General features: G+C 35.7%; 1 protein-coding gene across 3 annotated transcripts in view; it reads right to left on the bottom strand.

Moving 5' to 3' along the window:
* The window catches only part of Pde1a (phosphodiesterase 1A), a 290,669-nt gene that overhangs the window by 29,216 nt on the left and 246,841 nt on the right, over nucleotides 1-14,612 (bottom strand). For all 3 annotated transcript variants that reach the window (XM_051184387.1, XM_051184388.1, XM_051184389.1), the window contains 3 exons: nucleotides 4,282-4,407; nucleotides 1,838-1,939; nucleotides 1,612-1,732 (listed from right to left, as the gene is read on the bottom strand). In XM_051184387.1, the coding sequence (XP_051040344.1) occupies nucleotides 1,612-1,732; nucleotides 1,838-1,939; nucleotides 4,282-4,407 (349 nt within the window). The remainder of the gene's footprint in view (nucleotides 1-1,611; nucleotides 1,733-1,837; nucleotides 1,940-4,281; nucleotides 4,408-14,612) is intronic.

The raw sequence follows: 14,612 nt of genomic DNA, 5'->3' as shown, positions 1-14,612 counted from the left end.
GATGTCTTCATGAGACTGGCCTGTAGGCAACACTATGGAGCCATTTCTTAATTAATAATTGATGTGAGAGGGCCCTGCCCATTGTGGGTAGTGTTACCTCTAGGCATGTGGTTCTGGATTGTCTAAAAAAGCAGGAGAGCAATCTACTAAGTAGTGTCCCTATGTAATCCTGCTTCAGTTTTTGCCCTGACTTCCCAAGGTAATGGCTGTAACTTGTAAGATATAATAAACTCCTTCCTCTCCAATCTGCTTTTTCTCAGTATTTTTGTCACAGCCACAGAAAAGGAACTACAGAACTCATTAGCATGGACTATCTGTCCATTGACACACACACACACTTAAAATTTATCTTATTATATTTTCTTTGTAGTTGTTTTATATGAATTTATCTTTGTCCTATACTCTCATAAGTAGTATTATGGTTTATTAATTTTTCAAATTGTTCCCTGCCTGTGTAGAGAACCACAAATGACCCTACAACTTTGTAAATTCATGTGTTGGTTTTACTGGCTTTTTTTTTTTTTTGCAACAACAGAAGTTTTACTTTATACTTTGTTCTTTATTTCCTTTTAGAACTCCTTTGTACTGATTAAGACTTCAAATGAAACATTTTATCGAAATAGAGTTGATACTCTGATCTTAGCATAAAAATGTTCTGCATTTCACCTTGAAGTATTAGTTGTAGCCCTTTGACCCTTTATTAGGACAAAAGATTTTTTCTAACTACTTTGCTGGGAGTTTGTATGATTAAAATGTTGGATTTTTGTCAAATACATTCTGTGAATCTATTGACATGACAGTGTGATTTTCCCTTCTTATTCTTTTAATATAGTTCAGTGTAATTAAAAAAATGTTTGACATGCAAGCTCAAGTCATGCTATGTATTCTTTTACATTATTGGATTTGACTTGCTGATATGTTGTTTCCCCATCTAGAATCATGACAGATATGGATTATAATTTCCTTTATTTGAAACATCTTCATGAGGTTTTATGAGAGATGCACTGCCAATTTTCTTCTCCCTCTATCATGAAAATTTTAAGTAAAACTGACATTATTTCTGCCTTAAAATTCTTGAGAAAATTGATATCTCTCAACTCAATTAAATATTAGGGACACAGTCCAGGAAAATGACTTGTACAAGCCTGCAGTGGAGAGCAGGGATCTTCTCTTGTACTTGTTTCAGTTAGGCATGTGCCTTCTCAGCTTCATTTTCCTCAGCCTCCATTGTAGCCGGGCATGGGGTTAGATTTTGAGCAAGGAGATAGAATTTTGTGCATCCTCCCCTTGTCTTTTCATTGTGCAAGCTAGTTGCATCTCCAATCTCAAACCTACCTCTTAGTAACATAGTGATTCTAACCTGTTCTATTCCTTTCTCTTCTGACTGCCGCATTCTCATATTGGAGACACTACTCTTTTTAAAGGACATTTGGTACCATTTTGAGTTATTTACTGTATTTTCCTAACACATGACTAAATTCTCTAACCGAAAATATAACTCAGAAGCCCTGGATTCTGTTATTCTGTTCACACACACACACACACACACACACGAGCATATTACGCCAATATTCACAGTAGTGAAAAAGAAAAACCCAGTGGAAAGGGCACCTGCAGGAAAAACTCCTCCATTAGAGCCATGGTCCACCTGTAGTGCAGCTTCCAAGTTTTGGCTGGGTGGCTGATATCGGCTGCATGGAGTATCAGGGACATGGTTTTAGCTCTGTCAATCCTGCCAAGCCAAAGACATGTTTAAATTACCAGAACAAAATAATCACCTAATGTTTTCTAAGCCCAAGTCCCCAGAACTTGAACATGACCCAAGAAAATAACCTACCCTTCAGGCTGCTGCAAACTGCTTCTTATGTTTTTAATTTGCTGGAAATGGCCTGACATGTCTGTAGATAACACCATTTCAATCACTAAATTCCGAAGATCCCTGCAGAGGCATCAAAAGAGAATGGTTAGAGTGGGACATTTCTGTAAATATCAATGACCACTCTATTTTTCCTAGCATTTATGAACACAGAGCTGTCGCCTTAGAAATGGCATCATGCTCACAAAAAGTTGGACATTATTTTAATCATTGACACTCAGGATTTGTAATAAATAAACAAACAAACAAACAAACAAACAAATAAATAAATACATCCCACTTAATATTCTCTTTGAAAATGAGATGTTATCCCTTTTCAGGCCACAACATTGCTTGCCAACTTATAATTGCTAAGTCTAGTTTTTTGTTTTTTGGGTTTTTTTTTTTTGCTTTGTTTTTCTACTTGAAATGATTGTTGTCACTCTTAAGTAGAGATTTGAGTCACCCTAGCAAAGGATTCATAGACAAGAAGTCAATTATATTTTGTTTTCACTATGGGGCCAGTATTATAAGTTAAAGCAAGGCATGAAGCAACTTGAACTATGACCTTGAATCAAAATATCTTTAGCTGGGCAGTGGTTGTACATGCCTTTAACCTGAGTACCTGGGAGGCAGAGGCAGGTGTACCCCTAAATTCAAGGCCATCCTGATCTACAGAGCAAGTTCCTAGATAGCCAGGGCTACCCAGAGAAACACTGTCTAGAAACTCTTACCACACAAAAAATTTTCATAAAAGATGGTTTATTAGAATTTGTTATTGAAAATTGTATGTGCTCAGTTCAACCTTATTTTAGATGAAAGCAACAAGATGCCATATATTCTGCTATCATTTCTAATATGGGGCAACCTGCTTAAAATAATTTACCCAAGTTTTCAGGTAAATAAAGGAATTGAAGGCAGCTGAGAAAATTATTATTAATTACAGTTTTTAATGAAATTTTAACATGATTCACATTAAATATCAACTAGATAAAATACTTGTTAACTAAGAAAATCAAGACAAAAATTTTGTGACATTTATACAGTGTGATAAGTAGTGATAAAATATGCTATGCTTTCTTTCTTCCTCTCTCTCTCTCTCTCTCTTTGTTTTTTTGGAGAGAGGTTTGCTCTGTTTAACAGCCCTGGCTGTCCTGGAACTGGCTCTATGGACCAGGCTAGCCTTGAACTCACAGAGATCCCTGTGCCTCTGTCTCCTGAGTGCCGGGATTAAAGTAGAGTACTGCCACCACTACCCGGCAATGCTTTCCATTTAAATATTCGATAAATTCTAGATATTATATTAATAAACTAAATAAATAATAAAATGTTACAAAAGAGAAGTACAACTTAATGTATGAAATATTCTTATAAAGAGAGCAATTCTTTTATTTGTAATAAAAAAATACTAAAAAGATTGAGAGCAGAAAAATTACAGGTCTTTAACAAGATAACCAAATTTTAATGATCAGTAAAATTTTGTGTGTTATATCAGTAAATAGGTATTTTGTTGGTGACTGGAAAGCTCTGTGAATCTATTAATTCTAAATTATAGGTGATTATTATAGTACATGTTAACAGAAAAATACAAAAATTTCTGAAGTTACTGAAGAAAAGCATAAAATGCAATAACAAAGAGGAAAAAACAGAGTAAATACAATCATACTGAAAGAACAAAGTTTTTGTTATTTTGTTTAGTATTTGTTTTTTTGAGACAGGCTTTCTCTGTAGCTTTGGAGCCTGTCCTGAAGCTCACTCTGTATACCAGGCTGGCCTCAAACTCACAGAGATCCGACTGTCTCTGCCTCCTAAGTGCTGGGAATAAAGGCGTATGTCACTTCCACCCAGCTAAAACAAAAAGATTTAACAGCAAGAAAGAAAAAAAAAGATAATTCAATGGGAAAACAATAAAGGTTAATAATACACATACATTTTAGTCCTGGGAGAAGCATACAGTGTTTCCCTCTACACTGTGGGTCATGTTAGTATAGTTGTAAGTTTTGTTTAAGTAGATGAAGGGTTGTACTTTTTTTAAGGCTAAGCTCCACAATAACAAAATTAACTAGGGATAAGAGTAAACATGATGCTAAAATTTTTAATTTATATAAGCTACATATTAGTTATAAAAATAAAATTCAAGCTCCACTACAGACTGAATAATTATGTTTCTAAGTATTTGTGGTGTGACATGTAGCCTTACATGTGTGTGTTGGCCCCAAATCAATCTGAAGATAGTTCTCCATCCAGAGGCCTACACCTGTGCCCAGACTGGGCCTTCAAAGCCCTGATACTCAGAGCATCTACTCCGCAGGTGCAGAGCTTGTAATGCAGAACGACCTGGGGTTTCATCTGTTTTCCTCACTTTAATAACATAACTTACATTGTTCTTGCGATTCAATTTCCTTCGGGTTTCCTTTGGAACTCACCTCCAGTCGTCTTTAGATAAATTTACAAAGATATTCATTTCCTCCTCTTGCATAAGTCGATAAGCTGCACTCACATGGTGGTTCTCAAGCACCGAGCGGTCATTGTACAGAATGGCAACATCTGATCTGGAAATTAAACATCCAGGTGAGAATTTTTTCAGACTTTGAGATTTTACAGCAAATAATCAACTTTAAGTCATTTCACTGATTAAAACTCAGTTTTAATTATTGAACACAGAAAATCATGTTAAGTCACCCTTTAAACAACTATAAAATTTAACATTTGAAACAAACTTAAATGGTATAGTACTTTCTGTTGTAATTCACAGCAGGATTGCTGAAAATTTACTTTCTCTTTATAAATCTGCATCCACAGTGTGGTTCTTTGGAGGTTACTGATCATGTCATGGCTTCTGTTGTGTTTTCTTTTCCCAAATGTCACAGAGTTCGATTCGAATCATGCAGTAGAATGCAGTAGACTGTTCCCAGATTGACTCTTTTCACTTAATAGTATACTTTTGAGTTTCAACCGGGTTGCTTCCTCATTCTTATTTTAAAACATGCTTTAAATTATAGTCTGTTAGTAACCATGCCTTGTGCATATATTGTCCCCCTGTCTGTGTCTTGTGTTTTTATTTTCTCAACACTGTCTTTGACAGAAAATTTTTATTTCAGCTCTAATTATCCTAGACAGTGCATTTGGTGTTGCATTCAGTCATTATTAAACCCTGGGTCATATAAATTTTTTGTGTTGTCTTTTGCACTGTTATTATTTGTGCTTTATGCTTAAGCCTGTGATCCTTTGGAAGGATGTGAGGTCTTTATCTTAATATAGTCCATGCTTCTGAAGCAGAATACTTGCAGTTATTTTATGCCTTATATGCATTTATTTCCCAGTGTTCTTGGAGACTGGGGAATTTGAGATGACAGTGGCATCATCTGGAAAGCTTCTTGCTGCATTTCCAGGCATCACATGGAAGAGGGGCAGAGATATGGAGAGAGCAAAGTCTCTCCCAAGAACCCTTTTATAATGGCAGTGTGTTGGTAAAGGGGAAGCCCTTATAACCTACACACTCCCAGTAAGGACTGTCCTTCCCTAGCTGGTGCATGAGGATTCTGTTTCCATCCCATGAATCTAGAGGATGCAATCAAACCACAGCAGTTTGCATCAACTATGTGTTGTTTTTGCATACAGATGTGCTTGTTTACCAACATCATTTACTGAAAAGATTCATGGTGTTCCAAAGCCCTAACTCCTCTGTCAAAGACCAGCCAACTAGGGCCTGGAGAGATGGGTCAGTAGGCACAAGGCATTCCAGAGGACCAAAATTCAATTCCCAGAACTGCTATCAGGAGCCTCACACTCCCTGCACCTTCAGGTCTACAAGAGTGGCCCCTCAGGAACCAGCATACACATAACATACACACAAGTAATAAAAGTAAATTAATTAATTAAGTAAAATAAATTTTTTTTTTAAAAATCAATTGATTAAACATTATGGGTCCATTTCTGTGTCTTTTAGTCTGTTCCATTTGTCTAAATGCCTATTCTTTCATTAATATCACACTTTCTGATTATTATAGGTTTATAGTCAATACTAAACCACATCTCTCATCTCAAAGGAGATGAGAATCTATTTAAGAGCCAAATCTTAGAGATTGTGGCTCAGCAATACAGATTCTGGTTACCCCCAAACTCCACATTTTAACATCATGACCATTCTGTGTAGTGAAGAACAAAGCAATTTGAATTAAGACATTTTTGAAAATAAATGGATGGAAGCATCAGGTACGTAGGGCACAGAGGACAAGGGGAAGCTTAGCTCAGGCCTCATATGCCATCTGATGCCATCCTTAGCCTCTTGGCTGTAGAGAATGGGGTCTGTACATTCCAAAGGATGTTCCAATGGCTGCAAAATTGTTAGATCACATACAGAGGTCAATAAATTGCTATGAAGGGGGCCTAACATGTTACAGTATAATTTGGCTCTGGTCTTAGCAACATTTTAACTTTTCTACGTTAATTGAAAGTCTGGGGTGGAAATGGTATATCCTTCCCTTTTCTTTATTTAGTGGAAAATTCCAAGTTAATCACTATTAGAGATGATGTGATTTACAGCCTTTTTGTATATTCTCACATTTCCAATTTATTTACAAATGGAAAATTGCATAGACTTGCTACAGCATGACCTTTTGAATTAATACATTGTTCAGTGACTAGGCAGATTATAATTCATATTAGTTCATATACTTACCATTTTTGCAAAATATTTAAAGTTTACTCTTGGTTATTTTCCAGAATATAATGTAATGCTACTAATGGTAGTTATATAATTCCTCTTGTTAACTTATTCCTTTCAGTAGGTGAAATTTTAGGACCAACATCTCCTTGAAACAACATCTCCTAACTGCTCCCATCAGTACCCAGTGGTTACCCCTGCACTCTGGGACATATTTTTTATCAAGTTGAGGATATTGTCACTCTTTCTAGTTTATTCAGTTTGGAGTGTGATTGGATATTGGACTTTGTCAAATACTTTTCTACATATCTTGGCATGGCTCCATTTCTTCTTTAGATTATGGATTGAATTTCCTGTGTTGAATCAGAGATAGCTTGCATACCTGGGACAATAGGTCATGGTGCTAATTTTCCCTTTAATTATCACAGTTTAAATATCTATATGCCCTTTCCTTTCCATTAAAATGCTCATATCTGCAGTATAATCTAAATATCCAAGAGATAAAAAGCTAGCTCATCCTTATTTAGTCAGTGAATGACTAGCCTCTTTTAGCCCTATTCCAAGTAGTTAATTACATCTTCATTCTTTTGACCCCAATTTACCTTAGGTAGGGGATAAAGAGTATGATGGAAATCACTTTCTCCCACACATTTCTATGATTAAATCTGAATATTGCAAATGCACTTGCTGTAAATTAAAATGGAGAAAGTTGTTTTCAAGACAAGTTTATAGCAGATATTTTACTCTTAAACTGCCGAATTCATCAAGAGGCTTTCATTTCTCACTTGCCTATATTTTTATGTAATTTAAAGTCCAAAATAATAAATGACTTCAAATTTCCTGGATATACTTGATATTATAGACCAAGGTATGGAGTTGTTGCAAGCATTCTCAGTTCTGTAGAGTCTTGGATTTTTCATTTCCTCCTTCTAGAATGTCAGGTATGGAATGGAAGCAGAACATTTGTGTGCAATGTCTTCAGGTGGTGAGCCAGGTGGAAGTGATTAGCAGTGATAAGAGGCAAGGGAAAGTTAAAGCCCACAGCAACTCCACTTCTATAGGGTACTAGAACCTAGTACCTCTTGCATTCTTTTCCTTTCTTGATACATGTTCTATTGGTTGGCTTTTAGGTCAATTTGATATAAGCTAGACTAATTGGAAAGAAAGACTCTCAAGCAAAAATTCCTCCATATTATTGGCCTGTAGGCAGATCCCTGAGCCATTTTGTTGATAAATGATTGCTGCAGGAGAGCCCAGCCCTTTGTGGGCCATACCATACCTGGGATGGTGGTCTTGGGTTGTATAACAAAGACTGAGCAAGCTAGTAAGAAGTACTCCTCCTCTGCTTCAGTTCCTGCCTCCAAGTTCTTTCCTTGAGTCCCTACCCTGATTTCCATCAGTGAAACAGTGCAACCTGAAAGCTGTAAGATGAAATAAACCCCCTTTCCTTCTCAAGCTGTTTTTGGTCACAGTGTTTTATCACAGCAATAGAAAGCCTGACTAAGACATGGTAAGAAACTGTGTTGCACAAAAATGGACTGTCTCTGGCTTTTGGTGGATAGAGTTCTAGTTACAAACTAACTCTCACCTGTTACTGAATGTTTAGTGATAAGCAGGTAAAGAAAGAACCACCATTGTCACTAAAACAATACAAAAAGATGGGTGACTGTGTAAGATGATTTGCTTCTCTGTAATAACCATTTGCTCTGTGGATCATAAAAATCATGTTGTCTGCATTATGCAGACATAATATTTTAAAAGAAGAAACCACCCCCACCCAAATCTGACATCTCCTGCAAGTATTGTATTCAAGAGCATTATCTACTAGTCTACTAGGTAAAACAAGCCTTTTGTTTTGTTAACTCAGCATGATTGCATTGGCCTATCGTCACTAGATTAATCACTCACTCTTGAGCATGCTGCATTGTCATAAAGGGGAAAGTGTGCGTGTGTCTGTGTGTGTGTGTGTGTGTGTGTGTGTGTGTGTGTGTGTGTGTGCGTGTCTGTGTGTGTAATTAACATCATATATCTTCCAACAATCTCACAACCTAAAACTCACGTAATTACCAATCATAGCTCAACCCAAAGGGAGGTCACATGTAATTTGTATTTAAGGGATAGTTAAATCATTATTAACTGAACAAAGTACCACATGTATTTCTAGATTATAGGAAAAACTATGGTTTTCCAGTAATTTCAGTTGTATCATATGGACCCTCATATATCTATTACAGTATTTTCAAGGTTATATGATGTGGCTAGGAATATCACTTCCTCTGTGAGAAACAAGTAAAGCTGTGTTTTTAAACCAGATTTAACATAGCAAAGGATGTACTGCTTTGTCTTGTAAATCCAACAAGCTTGCTGAGAATACAGCAAGGTCTTAATGTTTGATGGTCTTTACTGCTAAGAAAAGAACAAGACTCTAAGCAACATGTAGTATCCATGGTAACATGTAGCTCAGCACTTGCTGTTCACAAAGGGAAAATTAATTCCATTTATTTACACTTTCAAGGATTTTGCGTATTATAATAGCTTTAGTGAACTCAAATGCAGCCTTGCCCTGTGTTCGCAATCATTTTCAGCCATTTTGTTTATATGGTAAATGTGTCTCCATATTAGAAAAGCCCTCTAAATGCAAATAGCATGAACATTGTAAAATAAAACAGAATTAATGTTATTGGTGACATTAGACCTTATTTCTCCTTTGACAATATGAAGGCAATGCTGTGAGCTCAAAATGCTATACTGTTGCATGTTTTTGTCATTGAAATAATGTCTCAATAGAACTTTTAATTTCATGTAGAATGACTCCATTAAATAATTGATGCTGGTAGACAATTTATAAGAAAAGCAGTAAAATATAAGACCATACTCATCTTTACTATTCACTGTGAATGGGGAAAATGCCAATTCCTCCTGCCATCATCACCCTTTCCTTCTCCATTCTCCATGTGGCTTTCTTCTCACCCTTATCTAATTCCTTTGCTTCCTCCTCCTTCTCCAACACTTATAAATCAGATCTCTTCACCCTGCTGCACATGTGCCTTCCTAATGCAGATCTCACATGTAACCAGTTTGGTCTTTAGGGTTCAGAGCAGAAAGGGCAAGCATTGCTCTCTGTTTACACGGCTCACCTGCTCCCTTCACCAACCCCTGGAACTGTTTGCCTATGCAAAGCCCAGTTCAGTAATGACCTCTCTTTATGTAACTCTTCCTTGTTATGGATTCTGTGGGTACAAAAAGTCTTCAACAAGTAACCTTGATATGAATGTTCTTCTATTCCCTTGATTCATAATACAATAAAAGGAAAGGTGTTCCCTTTACTCTGAAAAATGAGTTAATAACATTCCTGCTTTATAACCCCATTCCAAGCTTCTTCTTCTTGCCACTTGTTTCTATGTCATTGTTGGGGACAGGAGTCCACAATGTTTTCACTGAGTTTCAACTTTTTCTGTTGATCAACTGCCCGTCCTATTTAGGTCTTTAACAGTTTAGATCCACCCTATGTCTGTTTCTTGCTCTGGGAGCCAAGTTGAGTAGTCACAAAACTGAGTCTGCCCTCTTCAACTTCTCAATCTCAGCATTGCCATCTACTGACTGTGTGAGCTTTCTTGGGTCACTTCATCCTAGTGATCTTAATTTTTCTTAATTTATTGTGGAATATAAACCAGGTGAATTTCAATCATCTTAGGTCACTACTAAGTTTTAGAGTACCTAATGTTTAATGCACTATTCTTTCCCTCCCAACACTAGTACAAAACTCCTTATATCTGAAATGTTAGCTGATAAAATATTTCTGTTAAATACTTAAACATAAAACTATAATAGTTATGTTTATAGCAGCTCTATTCATAAGGGCCAAAATTTAGCAGACTAAAATTCTTCTGATAGGTGATTGCATCCATTGTGGTGGGACCATACAATGTTAATATTATTCAAATATCAAGAATGAAAATGAGTTATCAAGACACCAGAAAACATGGGAAGGACCTTAAATACATGTTGCTAAGTAGAAAAGAAAAGATAGCCTAGGATTTCAACATGACATTTTGGAAAAGGCAAAACTAACATAATCTTTAAAAGATATGTGTTCCCAATGTTAAAACAAGGAGAGAAATAAACAAAGAAGATGGAATCTTTAAATCACTAAAATTATAGTGGGTATATTAAATATTTATCAGAATCCTAAAATAAAACAAGTTAGTTAGTAGTTTATTGACATTAGCTTATTAATTGTAATTAGAGCTCCCTAACATGGCAAGGCATATATATATATTGATTTTGATTGTAGGGCAAATCTGTAGAGTAGTTGAGTTGAGCATATAGAAACATTGTGTTCCATGTTAAGTTTTTTCTATAAATCTGAAATTGCTTAAAGAAATAGTTTATCAAAACAAAACAAACACGTAAAGAAAATGATATTTGACCAAGTGGAAAAAGGGATACTGGGTCAGGTATTTGGGAAGAGTAAGGGAAGAAGAACCAGTTAAGACTATATATGAAAAGGACATCCAGAAATCTAATTTAATTAACTAATTAAAGTGAAATAGAGTTTGAATGGAGGTACACCTATGGGTACATAAAACTGATTCCATAAGGTATGTTATTAAATGGAATTCAAACAGGAAATACCTTCTTATGAGGTATAGTCAAGGAGTTTCTCAAGCGCCCAAAACAATTCAATTATTACTGCTGTTGGTTGTCCATCATAACTAGATGACAAAAACTTATTATTTAATAAGAAATCATACACTCTAGTGTGAGACACAGAGAAATTATGTCATGGAAGAGAGATTCATTGGGCCCTACTCCAGCCTATGTCTTTACATGGTAAATATTTGATAGAATGGAGAGAGACATTTTACTTAGAGATGTACTCATTGGTAAATTGTCCGTGCTCCTCTAAACAATCTTTCAGCCATGTTCCTGTACAAACTGTATTGAAACTCATCGGGTCACAGACACATATACAAAAAATATAAAGTAGAAGGGGTGGGTACTTAATGAGAGGAGCAAAGACATTGGGCAAGGTGGGAGACAAGGGACAAATTTAGTTAGAAACATATATATGTATGAAGATATTATATATGATTGTATGTGATATTATATGTGATGGACATATGCCAATAAAGCATTTTTGTTTGCTTTTTTTTTTTTTTTTTTTTGATCTGGCCTCAAACTCAGAGAGCTACCTGCTTCTGCCTCCTGGGTGCAAGCACTAGGATTAAAAGCCTATGCCAGAGTCGACAAAGCCTTTTTAAACAACTAAGATTAAGCATTCTTTCACAAAAGCAGTTCTATAGTTTTCCAAAGAGATTCAGGTGTTATTTCCTTGTTAAGCAATCATAGCTAATCAAACACAGAAATATTAGGATTCCACATATAGAAAGTGAGTTGCATTCTGATTTGTCTTGGACTAGATTCTACCTCATAGGCACTGATTTAACTAAAAGGAGCTTAGGGTACCTTTCATTTACAGACTGAGTTCTGTCCACCACCCTACTGGATTCATATGTTGAAGTTCTAATGCTCAGTGTGACTGTATTTGGATATAGGTTTATTAAGGGTATAAAAGAGGTTAAATGAAGTTTTGTAAGTGGGAGAACCAAATCTCACATGAATGGTGCCCTCATATAAGGAGGAGGGAGCACCAGAGAAGTATATACAAAGAGAAAAGACACAAGGAGGTTGCCTTCAGCAAGCAAGGGGAGGTCATAGAAGAAAATACACCACTGACACCTTAATTGTAGACTCCCAGGGTCCAGTACTGTACAGAAGGGATTGTACCTCACTTAAACTACCCATTTGGCAGTATTTTATTATAGAAACCTTAGAGGATATTATAACACATGTCCACTCTAGTACTTTGGCTTGATAACTACAATTATAGCCATCATTAAAGCATCTTATTTTTTTCCAATTATATTAAACACTTCGTACTACCCTGGAATGAAATTTCTTAAGTTTCTTGATTTTTTTAAGACATAAAACAATGCCTTAGACAGCCTACTACATGAGATACCTCAGTGAATATATGTCTGACTTATGTGATTGCTCAGGCTAAGCCTTGGCAGAGAGAATTACCCTTGTAGAATTTAACTACACTCACAAAAATCATAGGCAATAGGTAATACCACATTACCAATCCCATCCCCCACAAGATACAAACACACAATACCACCACCACCACCACATCCAACATTAACAAGAATCAACAATCATTGGTCATTAATATTCCTTAATATCAATAGTCTTAATTCACCTATAAAAAGACACAGGCTAACAGAATGGATAGGAAGACAGAATCCATCCTTCTGCTGCATACAATAAATATACCTAAACTTCAAAGACAGACATTACCTTAGAGTAAAGGGTTGGGAAAAGATTTTCCAATCAAATGGACCCAAGAAACAAGCTTGTATAGCTATCCTAATATCTAACAAATTAGACTTTAAACTAAAATCAATCAAAAGATCTAGATGAAGGTCATTCCCTAGTTATCATAGGAAAAACCCACAGTACAAAGTCTCAATTCCGAACATCTATGCCCCAAATACAAAGGTACCCACATTTGTAAAAGAAACATTACTAAAACTCTAATCACACATAAAACCCCACACACTTATAGTGAGAGATTTCAACACCCCACTCTCACCACTGGACAGGACTACCAGACAGAATGTTATTAAAGAAATAAAAGAACTAACAGAAGTTATGACTCAATTGGGTTTAACATCCAAACTCAAAATCATATACCTTCTTCTCAATGCCATATGGAACCTTCTCTAAAATCAACCACATACTTGACAATAAAGCAAACCTCAGAAGATACAAAAGAATTGGAATAACCTCCTGTATTTTATCGAATCACCATAGTTTAAATTTTGAATTCAGCAACAACACAAATAGCAGAAAACCTATAATCTCATGGAAATTGAACAATGCCAAATTGCATCACTCCTAGATCAAGGAAAAAAATAAATTAATTAAAGACATTCTAGGATTCAGTGAGAATGAAGACAAACCATACTCAAACTTATGGGACACTTTGAAAGCAGTGCTATGAGAAAAGTTCCTAACACTAAGTGCCCACATAAAGAAACTGGAGAATACTCTCACTACAGAATTAACAGCACACATAAAAGCTTTAGAACAAGAAGCAAACTCACTAAGGAGGAGTAGATGCCAGGAAATAATAAAATTGAGTACTGAAATCAATAAAATGGGAACAAAGAAAACAGTACAAAGAATCAATGAAACAAAGAGTTGGTTCTTCAAGAAAATCAACACGATGGATGAACCTTTATCCAAAATAACCAAAAGGCAGAGAGAGAATCCACAAGTTAGCAAAATCAGAAATGAAAATGGGGACATAACAATGGACACTGAGGAAATCCAGAGAATCATCAGATCATACTTTGAAAACCTTTACTCCACAAAATTCAAAAATTTAAAGGAAATGAACAATTTTCTGGATAGGCATCACTTGCCAAAATTAAATCAAGAACAGAAAAGAAATTTAAATAGATCTCTAACCACTAAAGATATAGAAGCAGTCACCAAAAGTCTCCCCACACCCCCCCAAAAAAAACAAACCCAGGGCCAGATGCTTTCAGTGCAGAATTCTACCAGAAATTCAAAGAACTAATACAATAGTCTTCAATTTTTTCCATTTTTTCACATAATAGAAGCAGAAGGTTCATTACCAAACTCTTTTTACAAGGCTATAATTACCTTAGTACTCAAGCACACAAAGACATAAGTAAGAAAGAGAACTACAGACCAATTAATATCCCTCATGAACATTGATACAAAAATACTCAATAAAATACTGGCAAATTACATGTAAGGATTAGAAAAATCATCCACCATGATCAAGTAGGTTTCATCCCAGAGAGGCAGGGATGGTTCAACATATGAAAATCTGTCAATGTAATCCACCATATAAACAAACTGAAAAAAAAAAACCACATGATCATATCACTAGATTTTGAAAAAGCCTTTGACAAAATCCAATACCTCTTCATGAGAAAGGTCTTGGAGTAATTGGGGATAAAAGGAACATACCTAAATATAATAAAGGCAATA

The sequence above is a fragment of the Phodopus roborovskii genome, unplaced genomic scaffold (genome assembly GCF_943737965.1).
Source record: "Phodopus roborovskii unplaced genomic scaffold, PHOROB, whole genome shotgun sequence".
NCBI lineage: Eukaryota > Metazoa > Chordata > Mammalia > Rodentia > Cricetidae > Phodopus > Phodopus roborovskii.
The sequence above is the reverse complement of the archived record's forward strand: the minus strand, read 5'-3'. Positions and strand labels throughout refer to the sequence as shown.